Source organism: Phalacrocorax aristotelis, chromosome 23, assembly GCF_949628215.1.
Source record: "Phalacrocorax aristotelis chromosome 23, bGulAri2.1, whole genome shotgun sequence".
Taxonomy (NCBI): domain Eukaryota; kingdom Metazoa; phylum Chordata; class Aves; order Suliformes; family Phalacrocoracidae; genus Phalacrocorax; species Phalacrocorax aristotelis.
In genome coordinates this window covers 5592448-5608978 of record NC_134298.1, presented here as the reverse complement: position 1 = coordinate 5608978, position 16531 = coordinate 5592448, and the positions used below count along the sequence as shown (strand labels likewise).

General features: G+C 57.8%; 1 protein-coding gene across 2 annotated transcripts in view; it reads right to left on the bottom strand.

The window, feature by feature from the left end:
* Positions 1–2227: 2227 nt before the first annotated feature.
* The window catches only part of SKAP1 (src kinase associated phosphoprotein 1), a 157739-nt gene continuing 143435 nt past the window's right edge, over positions 2228–16531 (bottom strand). For both annotated transcript variants that reach the window (XM_075116988.1, XM_075116987.1), the window contains 3 exons: positions 15701–15813; positions 3053–3171; positions 2228–2439 (listed from right to left, as the gene is read on the bottom strand). In XM_075116988.1, the coding sequence (XP_074973089.1) occupies positions 3073–3171; positions 15701–15813 (212 nt within the window). In that variant the 3' untranslated portion in view covers positions 2228–2439; positions 3053–3072. The remainder of the gene's footprint in view (positions 2440–3052; positions 3172–15700; positions 15814–16531) is intronic.

The following is a 16531-nucleotide window of genomic DNA, read 5'->3' as shown; positions in this document are numbered from 1 at the left end:
AGCGCCGCTGCCATTGGCTGCCCCCCCTCATGCATATTCATGTATATTCATGAGTGTGCGGCTCCAAATGGCGCAGCTGTGAGGCCAGCTGTGCCCACGGACCCGCTCCTGCGCCCACGCGTGCCCTCGCCCACACGTGGCCTTTGCCTGTGTGCAGCCTCACGCAGGCAACGCGCCCTCGGCCGGGGCCGCATCCTGCCCCAGGCTCCCTGCGGTGCCCCAGCACGCTTCGCACCGCAAACGTGGCCTGGCACTGCCGCAGCCCTGGCTTGATGCCTTGCCAGGAGACAGCTGGCCCTGGGGCTTCCCTCTGAAGGCAGATCTGGGAATGGCAGCCTGGGGGGCTCAGCCGTGCCTGGGGGGCTGCTGGAGCAAGGGCTCTGTCCCCTATCCTGCCTCCTCGCAGGGCCCTGTGGTGCCCATCCTTCCCCCTCGGGGCTGCAGCCCCGCTGCTGGCTGTGTTTCAGAGCCGGGCAGGAATTATTTTTAGTGGTGTTGATCAGCTTTGCAAAGCTGTCAGGAAAACAGTGACTCAGAGGCAGACCTGGCCATGGTAGGGGGGGAAGCAGCCCTACTCCTGCTCGTAGGGAGCTGAGCACTGGTGTCCCCAGGGCTGCGGAGAGCCCCTGGGGGTGTGGGTCCCCCCTGGGTGGCACCGTGCAGGGCTGTTTGGCTGGGGGCAATGGTTCTGGGGGGGTGACAGTCCCCTCCACCATGCATGGGGCTAGCTCAGGGCCTCGGTGGCCTGATGGCTGCAGGGGAATGCCGTGCCGGGGGGGTTACCACAGCCAGTGGGTCAGCTGTGGGCACGGACCTGCAACCCCATCACCTGTGTGGGGTCGGGGACATGGTGGGCACGCAGAGCCGCTGGAGGTAACCTTCCCCACCCGGAGCAGATGAGGACAGCTCGGCCTCCCCCCTCCCCGCGCCCTCGCAGCCTGGCACGTCTCTCTTCTCACTGCCTGCCAGAAAAACAGCCTCGCTGCTTGGAAGTGGGCCAGGCTCTCCAGACAGCGCATCCTCAACCCCTCCCAAGGAAGGCTGTCTCTCAAGTCTGTGCAAACAAACCGTGGTGCTTCCCTGCGCACCGTGCTGGGGGGCTGGGGGGGGTCCTGCTCTGACCTGGGGCTGGAGCAGCCCGTGTTTGGCCAAAGCATCCCACTCCTGTCTCCATCCCCTCCTCAAGCAGAGCGTGAAGGTCTCAGCCCAGGCATCCTGGGTGAGTCGGTGGATCTGGGGCAGGATCAGGCCTCCTCATGCTTGAGCAGCGGGAGCGGTACCAGGGGTACAAACAGCCAGGCCATTTCCTATGCGAAGGGCTGGGGCAGATGCGTCCAGTCAGTCCCAAGCCCTTTTGCACCAGAGCATCTGCTCCTCCCTGCCAGGATCCCAAAGGGCTCCCAGGAATGATGCTGGGGAGATGGATACTGGCCCTGCAGCTGTCTCCACCCCCCCCAAAATTAACTGTTCCTTGCAAGATGCTCATGGATGGGGAAATGGAGATGGGGAGGGCTGAGCATCACACTGAGGGGCAGAGCGGAGGCAGCATTTCTCTCTGGGTGCACAAATCCCTGCCACAGGGGCCCATGGTGCTGGAAGAGCAGCTCGGAAACACAGGAGGGGTTTGAGCTGAGCTTGTGCCCTGCCAAGCTGAGCCCTGGCTATCCCAAACCCATCTTCCATACCAAAGAAATGCCCAGAAGGGAGGTGTTTTTGCTGGTGCGAGCGAGGCCATGCGCAGGAGCCTGGCGAGGCACTGGGATGGGTTTGGCTGTGTCCCCACAGCCCCCTGCACGCCTCTGGGGTCCCATGGGGTCCCCCTGGTTGTGCCTGGTTTCTAAACATCTGCCCAGCTGTGCTTCGGAGCAGCCATTTGGTCGATGCCTGGGCTCACCCCGCAGGTGATGCTCCTGCTTCGGCATCGAGCGTCCCAGCCACTGAGGGCTGGTGGGTGCCGGGGGGCTGCTCCGGCGCGGCCCAGGGGGTTTGGGCACCCTCCCCGGGAAGGCTACAGTCAGCAGGTACTTACCACCATCTAGTGGCCCTTCAGCCAAGTGCGGGAGGAGGAGGAGGATGCGCAGCGTTAATCCTCGGTCGTGGGCTGAGATGGGCCTGGACCAGAGAGCTCTGGGGATGCTCAGAGCTGGGGCTGGAGGTGAGGGACCCCTGCCCGCACCCAGCTCCTGCTCCAGACCAGCAACGAAGTCTGGAGCAGCCAAACATGGGGAGGCAAATGGCTTTATTACGGGCTGTCAGCCCCCCCTGCGCCCCCCCGTGCCCCGGTGGCATCACAGCGAGTACCGCGGGGCAGAGCAGGGCTCTGGGGCACCACGTGTGGGCTGGGTGGTGGGACGTGGGTCTCTTCATGCAACGGGTTCCCATAGGAGGCTGGTGGGGACAGTGTAGCCGGTTTCTCAGCATGGCCAGGGAGAGAAGCACCTGGATTTGGGGAGGGGGAGAGACACGGGTGATGGTGGGGACGGTGACACTGGGATGCAGGCTGGGACTGACATGGCCTTGCATGTTGGTGACTCATGGGCACAGAGGGGACAAGGAGGGCGTGAGATTGCTGGGCAAATGAGGTCTCGCTGCCCCAGGCAGGTGCCAGGACTCTGCGCCTAGCTTGGCCGCAGACCCCCTCCACTTTCCCAGCCCTAACCTGTGCCTCAGTTTTCCCATCTGCCAAATGCCTTCCTAACAGGTTTTGTTTGAGGAAAAACCACGGCATATGCAGCACTTGGTGTCAGCGTTGGTGTTACAGCCGGTGACACACAGCCCTCCGGGTCTGATGCTGGTGGCCGCTGTGGGTTTAACACATTTGTCCCATGGAGCCTGAAGGAGTTGAAATCCTGGGCAGGGTGGATTGTCCCCGTGCTGCTGCTGTGACTCCCAGTCTTGCTACTCCCATGTAAAATGGAGACCAGGAGATGGAGCCAAAGACAGTCCTCAAGGCTCGGCACCCCGGAGATGCTGGGGCACCCCAGGAGCAAAGCCACCTCCCCAGCACCCGCCCCCATGCCCAGCGGGTGCACCCCGGGGTGCCACCTCTCACCTGGGGTGCCACGGTCCTCATCACTCCTCCAGGTCATAGGCAGCTGCCAGGTAATCCTTCGGGACGATCCCGACCACGTTGTTGAGCTCTCCGACCCACCAGCCGTACACGTTGTACTCCTGGGGAGACACAGCCGGAGGGACACGGCTTGGGTCCCTTCCTTCGGTACCTGGATCTACAGAGCCCAGCCCCCAGAACCCCACCAGAAAAATACCCCAGTCCCACCTCCCCTCCTTGTAAATCCTCCACTGTCCTTCCTACCCCCTCCTCCTTCTTTCTGCCCCGCTCTCCCCCTTCGCCCTGGGTCCTGCGGGGCATGGCTTGGGGCTTGCTCAGAAACTCAGCATTGAATCCACACCCTGGTATTTTGGGGGGGGTTTAGTTACAAATGGCAACCGTCGGGATGTCCCAGGCCCCAACCTGGAGCTCTGTGAAGCCTCTCCAGGTGGATTGTGCCTGGGTAACCCATCGTCTCCCCAGATTTATGTGTGATTTTCCCCTGACAGCAGATATTGGAGGCAAATAATAACAGAAAACTTCCCCCACCGTGTGTGAGAGGAGTTAGCACACACAACTTAAGTTTGCCATCAAAATAGGAGGTTGTTTTTTCCTTTTAAAGGAGATGTTAAAAGTGATGTGCCCAGTAGCCCATCCCGTCCCGTGTCTGTGCAAGCTCTGATCCCTCTCTGCCTGGTTGGGACATTTAGCGGGTCCCTGAGCTCATCCCTGCTTCCCGACTGGGAAAAGGCTTTGCTCGGGAGAGGGGCTGAGTCACCAGAGGCAGACTTTGCTCCCAACGCTTCCAGCTCTGCAGGTGGTGCTGCCCTTGCTGGAGCCAGGAAAGGGTCCCGGGAGTCCCGACACTCCCTGGGTTGGGATCCTGATGCTCCCCAGGGACCCGCACCCCAGCAAACAGCACTGAATCAAGCCCCTGCGATGCTGCTAGAAAGGAAGGAAGGAGCGGGGAGGGATGGAGGGGCTACATCCCCCTGCCCCGCTGTTCTCACCAGCCAGGGAGGGAAAATCCTGTTGCAAAACCAGAAGGAAAAATTTGGGTCTATTTCCTGCAGCCTGGAGACCCTTAGGCAGAGGGACCGAGGTGTACCCCAGGCATGACGGGGAGCCCCTAGCCTCTGCTCACCCCCCCCTCCCCCCAGCTCTGCCGTAGCCTGAACACTATGAGGTATTTTAAAATAATTTCTGCTTTGATGAATTGCCGGGTAGTCCGCGATTGCTCATAATCAAAGGGAGGAAAATGCAAATGAGAGCCAGCCGAGAACTCACGGCACCGAGCGTTTATTTCACTGCGCAGTGCCAAAAAGAATTAAAACAACATTAAACTCCCAGCAATAATGTTTAAGTCCTCGTTTCCAAGTGCCAAATTGCACCACTCTGGATCATACAGATGTTCGTTAATTATGCTAATTTTTATTAAACTATTAAAACGAGGAGTGCACTGGCACAGCAAGGCAGAGCCCAGTGCAGGGTGAACTCTGCTCTCATCTGGAGGTGCTAATTTACATCTTGCTAACGTGCTGATGCCTGATACCAGGTTTTGGAGGGGGGTGAGGAGAAGGAGGGAGCTTGAGGGTGGTTTTGCTGGAATCTACCTAATTACATGCTAATGGAGCCTCTGTGCTCAGTACCTGCCTGGACTCTGTGTGTGTGTGGAAGTAATTTAGCTGAGACTTTACAGAAGGGACTGAAAACCCACTAATCGGGAAGATAATTGCTCCAGTGAGGTCGGTGGGCCCTGAGCGTGCCGGTACGGCGGCGTCAGGAGAGAGGAGCGGGATGCTCTGCCCCTCAACCTCCATGAGATGCTTGGCAGGACACTGGAGGCAGCACCCATGGGTGCTGATGCCATGGTGGTGGCCATCCTCCCAGCCCAACCATCCTCTGCATGGCCACGATGGCCACGCTCCGCTCCCGAGATGCTGTGCTTTTTCTCCCAGAAGGAAGAAAACCCCTCAAAGCACTTCTCCACGTTTCGTTCCCGAGATCCCCGGTGCCAAGCGAACCCAAGCAGACGCTCGTTCAGATAATCGCCCGCAATCAGGGCTTTTATGGCGGGTTGGTGCATGGGGCCGTAAAAAGCGTTATGCTGCTAATCTCCATCGACCAGGGGGAAGGAAAAGGGGGAAAAAGAAACATCAAGATGACAACCACAACCCGTTGTCCCTCCCTGCCTTGTACCACGGTTCCTCAGCATCATCCAGGAGAGATGATGCTTTTCTGAGGGGGGGGAACGTGGACGCCCTGAACGACCCAGCTAAGATGCCCCCCATCCCCATCAAGGGGATCATCCCACAGCCCAAGCCCACAGTCACAAAGGTGGTGATGGGAACATGGCCAACTGTCCCCTGCATGACTGCAAATGGACGACTGCCTGGCGGGACCCTAAAAGCGAAGCCACATCTCTCCAGCAGCACTTCCCCTGCTCGACCAAGCTTAAATTGTCCCATCCAGCATCCCTCCTGCCCCTCGCCGGGAAGCACGGGCTCCCTTCCTCCACCGAGCAGATAATATTTACTCCCCAACGGTGCTCCCAAGCCCTCCTTGGTACCGCGCTCCTTCGCCAGCCCTCGTAAACAACCCCGTCGGGCTTTGGGAAGGCCATTAATCACCCCCCTTCGCACAGAAGATCAATGACGCTTTGATGGATGCCGAAGGAAAAGCCAATCAGTCAGGGACTTATCGGTTTATGATTGCTCGGCCCCATTATTAGTGCTTGTGTGTCATACATTATTGTTAGGAAAATGGAGGAATCTAATTCATAGATGAGGTATGGCGGGCGTGCAAGGGGTCAGCTGACACTGGGGAGTTTTATACCAGGTCAGCTATACATCTATTTACCTTGAAAACTGGCTCAGAGCTGCGGCAAGCTCTGAAATTGAGGGGCTACCTGTCCTTGGGGGATTTGGAGCTGGCAGCAGCTGAGGGATGCGGCTGGGAATGCTGTTTCCTTGGGATATCGCCCAGCCTGGCTCATGGAGGAGTTAATTTGGGTGATGCTCGCCCTTTGCTTCAGATCGTGGCCTACCGTTACCTACCCCCGCCACGCTGCGCTTCTGTGGGGTAAATCCCTACAAAAATAAATGATTCCCCACTTGCTTCCAATGATTCAATTCTCAGCTGCTGCGAGGAGCTGAGGACACGCAGCTGGGGCTGGAGCTTTGCTCCTTCCCCTGGTCCTGCTCTGCCATTGCCCAGGGTTGCTGCAGTGTCCCATCCCACCGGGGTCCGTGTGTCCCATCCCACCGGCGTCCGTGTGTCCCATCCCACCGGGCTCTCCACGTCCCAGCCCAGGGGGAAGAAGCTAACAGACATAAGGGGCTCAGAGCAAGCAGTACTAGGGGAGATGGAGGGGAAGGAAGGTGATGGTCCCCAGCTGGGGAAGGCCAGGCAGAAATGACCACCAGGCTGGGCAAGGACAACAGCGCAGCTCCTCCTTGAGGTGAGTTCTCAGGCCTGATCGGAGGCATTCAGGATTTAGCCCATTAGTCATTTCCCGTTAAAAACAAGCAAGCAACCAACCAGCCGAGCAAGGCAGCACCGCGGACCGCGGCGCCCGATGACAAGCCAACCCTGAGCACGCCGCGGCGGTGGCACGACCCGGCTTGGGAGCGCCGACACGGCTGGGGAGGGAGGGACGCGCATCCCTTCGGGCACCCCGCGGCCGGCCGGCTCCCCGCCAGGATGCCGCAGCCGGGGGGGACGGTGCTGGGGACACACGGCCGGGGCAGACAGACGGCGTGCAGCGCGGGAGCGGGCAGAAGGTGCAGCTGGAGCCCCGCCAGCCATCGGGGCCAGGCCGGGAGACAATAGCGGCGGCAGCATCCGATCCGCGGCGCTGATGGGATTGGGAGCCCATGTGAAACTGCCGTATTAATATTTATTCCATAAAGCGCGCGGCTCCCAGCTTTGCGCGGCTCCGCCGCGCTCTGACCGCAGTACCAACCCTCAGGCACCGCAAACACAATTTGAAAACAATGTGACGGAAATGTTTAATCTGCTCAGCCCATCTGTGCTGCGTATTTCTCCAGATCTCCCTGAGAGAGGCGCCTTCGAATCTCCACATTGCCTTTAATATTCTCCTAAATCACCTCCCCACTGCACTTCAAGGGCCATTGCTACAATATCACAGGTTCATCGAGAGTGCACGGGAGAAGGGGGGGGGTGCAGGGAGGGGAGGGTGAGGGACGGGGGTGTTGGCTGGGATATTTTTTATTTTAAAATATTTCCCAGGGATGGTGTTCCTGTGCCCCTCGGACAGGCGAGAGAGGAGAGGAAAAAAAAAGGGGGGGTGGAAATCAGAGGGAAGTTATTGTGCTGTTGCTGGGAGGCGATTAGCGAGGCTGTTTAGAAGCAAACAGGCTGGAATGGAGCAAAAATCATTTCCAAAGAATTGCTTTTATTAATCTCCTTCCTCAGCCACTCGCTTTCATGTGCAGTTGCCACTAGCCCTCTCTCTGGAGGGCCCCATCCTGCTCCGAGCTTCACGTGTGGAACGGGCGTGGGTGCTCGGGTGAGGGGGGACACCCCAAAGCAGCGGCAGCCGGGGGTGGGGGTGGCTGGGCCCAGCTCTCCTGGGTCCCCCCGCCCCGGCACGGCTGTGACCTAGAGCTGAGATGCTCCAGCTCAGGTGCATCCCTGCTCCCTGCCTCAGTTTCCCCATCTCACCAAGGCCTTCCAGTACTTAAAGGGGGCTTATAAGGAAGATGGGGACCGACTTTTCAGCAGGGCCTGTAGCAACAGGCCAAGGGGTGATGGTTTTAAACTAAAAGAGGGGAGATTTAGAGTAGATCTAAGGAAGAAATGTTTTACACTGAGGGTGCTGGAACCCTGGCCCAGGTTGCCCCGAGAGGTGGTCGGTGCCCCGTCCCTGGAAACATCCCAGGTCAGGCTGGACGGGGCTCTGAGTGACCTGGTTGAAGATGTCCCTGCTCATGGCAGGGCCTTGGACTGGACGGCCTTTAGAGGTCCCTTCCAACCCAGACCATTCCAGGATGCTATGATTCTACCTCCCCTGGGAGGCCCCTGCTCCCTCCTTGGGCTGCTGGGTGCTGCCACCCCCAAACCACCCTGCAGCCATGCGTGGGGTGCGTGGGGTGCAGAGGGTGCACAAGCTCCAGGGGGTGCACAGGGTTCGGGTCGGGTGCACAGGGTCCAAGGGGGCTCCGTGGGGTCTGGGGCCAGTCCAGGGGATACAGGGGAGTGCATGGGGTCCGGGGGGGTCCCGTGGGTTTCTGGGGGTGTGCACAATGTCCAAGGGGAGGCCATGGGGTCCGGGGGGCTGTATGGGGTTCTGAAGGGGTGTGCGGGATCCGTGGGGGTCCGTGGGTTCTGGGGGTGTGTGTGGGGTTCTGGCGGGGTGCAGGGGATCCAGGGGGCTGTGAGGTCCGGGAGGGATGTGGGGGGTGTGCGGTGTCCAGGGGGAGTTTGTGGGGTTCGGGGGTGTGTGTGTGATTCTAGGGGGGTGCGGAGGGGGCTCCAGGAGGGGTGTGGGGTCCGGGGAGCGGGGTGCGGTGGGTCCAGGGGGAGTGCGGGGGGTCCAGGGGCGCGTGTGGGGTTCCGGGGTGGGGTGCGGGAGGGGTGTGGAGGGTGCGGGGAGTTGCGCGGGGGTCCGTGGGTGTGTGTGGGGTTCTGGGGGGGTGAGAGCGGGGTCCGTGGGGTGTGGGGTCCAGGAGGGGTCCGGGGGGGGGTCCGGGGGCGCGCGGCGGGCGGGCCGGCGCTGCATCCCCCGCGTTGCCATGGCAGCCGCTCCCGGCTTCGCTTCCCGCATCCCCGGGGGCCGGCGCAGCCGGATCCACCTGCTCCTTCCCCGACCCTCCGCGGGGTCATAGTCAGGTCGGCAGAATAAATGAACGTGAGCACTAATGATGTGTTTGCTGGCTGTTTATGCTCTCTGTGTGTCAGGGGCACTCACATTTAGAGAGCTCATTATGGCTGCAATTAGACTGCACCATTGCTAGATATTTAACTCCTTTTTCTTTTAAATTAGCATTTTAATAACGTGCTTTGAGCAGGGGAAACAAAATGACCATTTTTCACGGACAAACTTCCTAGCTGTAGGTGCAACTTTAATGGCAAAGTTGCAAGGGAGGTAAAATAAGATCAGGCCCGTTCCCTTCCCACCTATCCCTGCCCTCTCCCCCTCCTCCCCACCACCAGGAAGCGGGGGGGGGGAAAAAATACCGGGAGAGATTTTTATTTGCTTTATCGCACACACCATTTCCTAAATTTGTTCTGCAGCCAATTATTTTCGCCTTTAAAGTCCTGAACGCTCACGCCTGATGAAAATTAGCAGCCATCTGAGTTAAACTCTGCCTGTGACCTGTGAAGAGGGCTCGAAATAATTGCGTACATGTGTGTGTGCACGCGCGTGTGCGAGGAGCCATCCATCCCCAACTCCCCGAGCTGCGCGAGGGGGCGCGGATGGGAGCAGCCAGTGCCGATTACGTGATGGGTATTATGAAAATATCTTTATACAGTAACCCCCAGGGCCGTTTCCCTGCAAAGGTCACCGCAATTATTTCCCCTTCGTTCATAACTCTTCGGCTGAGCTTACGGGACCGGGGGAGGCAGAGGGGGACGAGGGGGGTGGTGAGGGGCTGGTGGCGGCCACTGCACCGGGAGGAGGGATGGGGTCCGGCGGAGGGGAAGCAGCAAAGGCAACGGCTCTATGACTTCACCAGGAACTTGCAAAAACACCCCTTTGCTCCTCAAATGTGCAAAGCCCAACCCCAGCCAGTCCGAAAGTCACGGCTTTGTTCCTCTGTTAGGATTTACGCTCCTAATTAATTGATGACACTAAACCACCCATCTTTCCCCCAAAGATTGCTGCGAGGGCCATGGGGAGGGGGCGAGGGACCCCCGTGGGTGGGTGCACCCACTGCTGCCCAGCTGGGAGAGGCACCTGAGCCGGGATGGGGTCACCAGGAGTGGGTGCCCCACTCTGCCCTGGTCCCTGGTCCCAGCTCCAGCCCCTTTCTGTAATGACTGGCACCCCAGGTCAGGATGAGGAGCCAGAGCCGGGAACCCCAGGGCCCCCACGGAGCCGAAATGACACTGATGGTCCTCCATCAGTGGGGAACCACAGCAGGGAAGGGCAGGAGAGGAACGAGAGACGCAGCCTTTGCGAGAACGATGCTTTAAATGTTCCCTCTTTTGCATCCGCTCAGCTGTACCTTAGACACCACCGTTTCATAAATACAATCCGGGTAGCGCAGGCTATAATTTGGTGATAGCTACCCCAGGACATATCTAGATACACTTCTGTTATTTTAATTAAATACTGCATTATGGTTTGTGACAACTTCATCGCTATAGCGTAAATGAATTTGGAATTAAAGTCTTACTTAGGCATTCCACTACCTCCCCCCCTCCCCTCCCCGTTACAAAGCAAAAGGCTATAAAATCAAGATGTTTGTTCATTTACAGATGGAGCAGCTTGGAAAAGGGTGGGGGGGGGGAGAAAAAGGAGAAAAGGCGAGACGGTGCAGAAGCGAGCGTGAAACACCGGTGGCTTGTGAGCATCCTCGGGTGGAGGCGAGAACAAACGGGGGATGCTGAGTATTAATTGTGCCCGTTACCGGTATCCTCCGAACCGGGCTCCTCCGAAAACCCCTTCCCTGGCTGCGGGATTTCTGTGTTGCCCGTGATTCTCATTTTCAGCTCTTGATTTGTGACTGCTGCAGAGGGGACGAAGCGCTGGAAGTTTTAGACCTTTGGGGATTTGGTCCGTGGGAAGGGCACGGCCGTGGCCGGAGAGGCTGAGTTATGGCAAAGGAAAACTTCTTTATTTTATGCCCAGGCCTGGGAGTTTCAATTCCATCCATCTATTAACTCGTCTCTAATGAAACTAGACCGTACGTGACATTTTGCAATATAACTGCTTTAAATGTTACCACATCAATTGGTTTAAATGTTACCCGCGCCTCATGAACCGGGAGATGGTTTTATAATTATCTCCGTCTCTCTCTAACGAACAAAGATTTCTACTGTCTGCTGGTATTTTACATTAGCAAAGGAAACAAGGATGCCTGCTCGAAGCACGGGTGCTCAACAGGCTCAGGCAAATAAAAATCACAAGTTGCGAGGGTGGCAGAGGTGCTGCCCGTCACCTCTCGGCAGATCGATGCCAGATTTAAAACCTTCCTGAGCTATTTTGCCTACGCGCAATTGGGGTTTCGCCCTCGGTTCTCCTCTCGTTCCCTCTATCGCCCATTAACCACCCCCCCAAATAAAAACGACTCGCATCCATCTACCCACACGCATACGCATATATATGTATATAATATGTAGATCCATAAAACGATGGCAGCCCGTGAAAGTTATGGCCGGGCAGGGATGGGTTTAACAACGAGGCTCCGCTTTAATATTTCCCGTTGTCGCAACCCCAAGTGAAATTTCCACTTCCATTTACGAAATAAGCTGGGAAATTGTCGGGCATTTGTTACGCTGGAAAGAAAAAGAGCTTTTCTTTTTCTCTTTTTTTTTCCTTTTTTTTTTTTTTTTTTTTTTTTTGCCACCTATTTGAAACAGGGCATCGCGGCAAATGTCACCCCCCACCTCCCCGGCAGATTAGCGAGGGGCTCGTTACTAAATCTCTGTCTAATAAAGGCAGAGTTGACTCTGGAGGAGCTGCTGGTTATAACGCTGGCTTTGGAAAATGGAAGGATTGTCACACTTAAAGACACAAATTTCCCCTGTAATATATTCGAATGGAAACCTCTGAATCCAATACTACATGGGTATATCTAATAAATTCACAATATTTCAGCCTCAACAGCCTACAACGGTTAGTTTTAAAGATTTATGTGGTAAAAAATTACTCGGTGATGAATATAGTTTATTCTGTGCAGTATTGGAGGGTATAAGGAATTAAACTACTGTCTTTAACAGTGAATTTATTATTACCTCTGTCAAAGCCGAAGTCTTTAACAGCATTTATTATAAATTTCAGTGCAAAATAAATGGTCAGAGTACGCCTTAAACCTTAAACCTCCCGAGCAGAACCATGTGCCAGCCCGGCAGAAGTTCACGGGCCGGGGGGGCAACGTCTCAGCAGCCCCCTGAGACCGCCAGGGCTGGCGTTGGGGTACCACGACCACGGGGAAGGGGCCAGCACGTGTCCCTGCCACGGCCACCGCTGCCCCGTGGGGACCGGGGTCACCCACCGCGGAGGGGGCAGGGTGGCACGCTTGGAGCTGGCCCGGTGGTCGGTGTGGGGCGAAAGCAGCGGGGTTGGGGCAAAATTTGGGCTGCAGCAACGGGGAGGTGCGGATGAGCCCCCCTGGATGGGGCAAAATTTGGGCCGCAGCATCGGGGACGCGTGGGCGCTGGGCATCGCCGGCGCTGCCTTCCCGGCGCTCGGCCACCCTTTTGTCCTCGCCTGCGATGGGTGTCCCCTCATTTATAAAAATTACCTGGGAGGAATGAGGCTGCCAGGGGCTTGTTCTGGACGATTGGTTCCCGCCGGGGGGGGCGAGGGGGCCAGCAGGGGAAGGATGGCCCTCGCTTGAATTTGACCGGTGGGTGACCGTTGCCTTCCAGCTGACCCCGCCGTCCCATCCCCGTCCCTCCCAACTCGGGAGCCTCCCGGAGGGGTTATTAATGGGAGTCGAACACCGCCGAGCCCCGGTTGCCCATCTCCGCAGCTCACCCCACCGGAGACCCCGGGGGGCTGAGCCCACCGCCCCGGGATGCAGCTGCGCGCTGAGCCCCGACCACGCTCGTTACATGTTGGCTCCATCACCCGTGAGGTTCAGCGCACTGGGGGGGGACGAGGACCGCGGCCACCCCCGTGGCCTCTCCCCACGAGCGAGATGGCCCCAAATCCAGGCAAAATGCCACTAGATGTCACCACACGCCTTTCGCTCGGGGTCCGGGGTATGGGAATATGCCCCCCCCCCCACCCCGCTTCCCCCCCCTGCTTTCATTGAAAGCAATTGAGAGAATTAACTTATCCGGTTTTATGGCCTGCTTGTCACATCCAACTAAGCCCACTTAAAATAGGAAGTCTCGCTGCATTCAAATAATTATCATAACGTACAAATCACTCAACCAGGGGACAAGGGACCGGTGCCAGGGAAAGGGACGCGATGCCGGGGTTTTTTGCCGGGATTGCTGCTTCCCCCTCCCCAAATTCATTCCCCCATGTATCAGCCCGGCTGGGCTGCACTGAGCGGGGTAGCGGTGTTTTGGGGTCCCTACAAAGCAGGGTGGTGAGGTGGGGTACGGGCCCTGCAGCGCGGCCAGCTCCGGCTGTGACCCCCCCACCCCGGCTCCGTTATCCCTGCAGCACCAAGGCCCACCGAAGCACTGGTGGCACTGGGGGTGCAATAAGGAGCCTCCTGCCCGGCTCTGGGGGTAACGATGAGAAAAACCCTTGGCAGTGGCACCCCCTGGTCTCCCAACATGGCAGCGAAGGGACCGCTCCAAGGAGGGATGCAGCGGGTGACGATGCAGCGGGTGACGATGCTGCCCTTGCCCCAGGCAGGACCGTCCATCCCCTGCACCGCAGCGCTTCCCGTGCCCGCAGCCCCCAGGCTGCCAAGTCCCCCCCCCAGCTACTGATGTCCACTAACCCCCAAATCACTTTTCCCCGCTGTTGATGCTCGAAATGTCAGACAGGACCCGAGCAGCAGCCGGCGTGTGTTTCAAAGACACCAGATGGATTTTTATATTAGCTACTATTTCATGTTCAGACAGAGCGACCGCACCGCTAAAACGGCAGCCTCGATGCTGCCGAGTTTGCTTCTGAGATTAATTTTGCGAAATTAATTGGGACAAGATTGAAAAGGAAATTAAAATGCAGCTGAGTGAACAGGCTTTTCAAACACCTTTCCCCCCCCTCCCTTCGCCGCCTCCCTCCTTTCCCCCCCAAGGCCCCGCGCCGCCTCCGTTCTGCGGCGGCCGCGAGCATCCGTCGTGCAAAGTAATTTACGGGGGAAAAGCTCTCAGGACCGATCGGTTACGTGTGAGGAAGCCAGCACAAGAGTCGCAATCTGGAGCCACTGAAGAGAGCAAAAACCCTGCCGTGACTCCAAGCTGTGTCCCCGAGCTGGCGCGGGTGGGACCCGACCCGCTCGGCTGTCGGCGGGATGGACCGAGGTGCCGAGGGCTGTGGGTATCGCCCCCAGGGACGGCCGTGGGTTGCTCCTGGTTGTCACCCCCATGGATAAATGAGGTGATGACCCAGGGCTGTGGGTTCAGTGCCTGGAGCACTTCAACCCCGTCCCGGGGGGTAATGGGTCACTAAATGCCACCATAAAGTGCTTTGAGATCCACAGATGGGGAATTTTCAGCCTTCCAGAAAGGGACGGTGAAGCCCAGACTCAAAGCTGCTCTCTGCTGCTGCCAGGGATGCAGCTGCCTCCGCGGGGATGTGCAGGAGCTGGCCTCGAATACACCAGCTAAAAATGTCTGTGCCACACCGGCTGTGAACCTTCGGGGAGGAGGATGAGTAGCCCAGCTCGGAGCCAGCAGCAGCGAAGGGCACCCATGCCGTGGGTCCGGCCTCCGGGGCTCTGATGGATGGACAGAACCTCCAAGGGAGGCCTGACACTGCCGCCACGGCTCCCCTGCCCATCGCTGCGGCATCTGATCACCCACGTCCACCCCGGGGATGCCCTGCGGCTACCGCCAGGACGCGAAACTAAATCTGAGCCTTTTTTTCAGCTCTTAACAAGCCTGGCACTTGCAGGTGCTCTTCGCCTCCAGAGGTCCGTGCCCACCACCGCTGAGCCACCGCCGCACGTGCCACCCCTCCCCGCATCGTGCCTTTCCCTGGGTGGGTCCCCACCAAGGGCAGACAGGGCACAACCGCCGAGTCCATCGCCGTTCCTGTGCCAGCTCGGGGGTGCAAAGCACGTTGCAAAACCCCATCCACGCCACGCAACCCCCCCCCAGGTTCACCACTTTCCTTCGGGTGCAAAGTGCATTGCAAAACAAAGCGCCGCTCCCCAAGTTCATCGCTGTTCCCGTACCGTATCGGGGTGCAAAGCGTGTTGCAAACCACCACTAGCAAAATGCAACGCCCCAAGTTTATTGCTGTTCCCCGGCCACGTCAGGATGCAAAATGCATTGCAAAACATCACCCATAAAATGCAACCGCTCATCGCTGCCAGCTGGGGCCACCGTGGTCCGGTGGGGACCGGCTGGGCACAAGGGCAGAGACCTGCGGGGAAAAGCGGGGCTGGGAGAGGGTCACAGGCACCGGTGGCTCTGCTCTTGCCCCCACAGACCCGCTAATGCAAACACTTAATTTATTCACCTGCGTGCACTTGCCAAAGGGAGCCCTGGTCACACCCGGCTGAGCAACTCAATTACCCCTGTAATACCTGAGCAACAGCACGTACAGACTCCATTACCGTGGATAAAAAAAATAAATAATAGTCTTGCTTTGGGGCATTGGAAATGCCACGTGTGAAGGCAGGGGGTACGGGCAGGAGCGGCATCGATGGGGCAAGTCATGGTGCGGGGACGTGGGATGCCAGGGTCCGGTTCCTGCACATGCGCCACTAAATTGCTAATTTAGCTCTGCTTTGGACCTTGATTTTTACCAGATTCACCAGCTCTTGACCTTGCCATTGAGCTCCAGCCCCATGATGATGAATATGGGGCTGCCCCCGATTCTCTTACCTTGCTTAGGATGTAAATAAGGTCTCCCCGGTGGAAGGAGAGCTCGTCGGGATGCTCGCTGCTGCAGTCCCACATGCCTTGGTAGTAATTGGTATAATCTCGCTCGGGATCTCCTGGGGAAAAAACCAAGAAGAGAGGTCAGGGTGACGGGGAATCATATGGGGAAATATCGGGGTTGTGGGGCCAGGTGTTGGGGTGAGGGCTGGTATTTGTTGGGGAAAGGAAGGAAATGCTGGTGTTATTAATATTGCTTTTCAATTAGAAGGCAAAGGCCAAAGAGGTTCTGCAAAAGAAAGGGGCTGGTCAATAAATAAATGCAATATCTATGAGTAAATACACATAAACACATTGATAAATGTTTCAGTTTCAGAAGATTCTGAATTAAAGCTGTTTACTACAAACCACAAAGGGAACCAAAGGTGCCTTCCCTCTCTCCCAAGTCCCTCGTCTCCCCTTCAGGCTCAAACCAAGCTGTCCCCGAGGTGGACATCTGTGACCTGGTCAAGAGGGGACACGTGGCACCAGCGCCAGCTCTGCTGGCCTGTGTCCCCTCCACGGCGACAGCCGTGCCAGAGGCCATGGACGAGGAACACCGTTATTTAACACGGGTATTTGCACGGGGCGTCTGGGAGGGTGCTGCTGGGGAAGGAGAGAGCCAAGTTTATTTATTAATGAAAGACGCCAAGGAGGGCATTGCAGTCAATGGAGCAGGGGCCGCCCAGCAAGCAAACAGCACCAACTGCTCGACCCGGAGCACCCGGAGCAGGAACAGGGATGGGAGGAGAGCGGGGAGCAAACATCTGCCTTCACCCTCCCTTCCCGGGAGGTCGG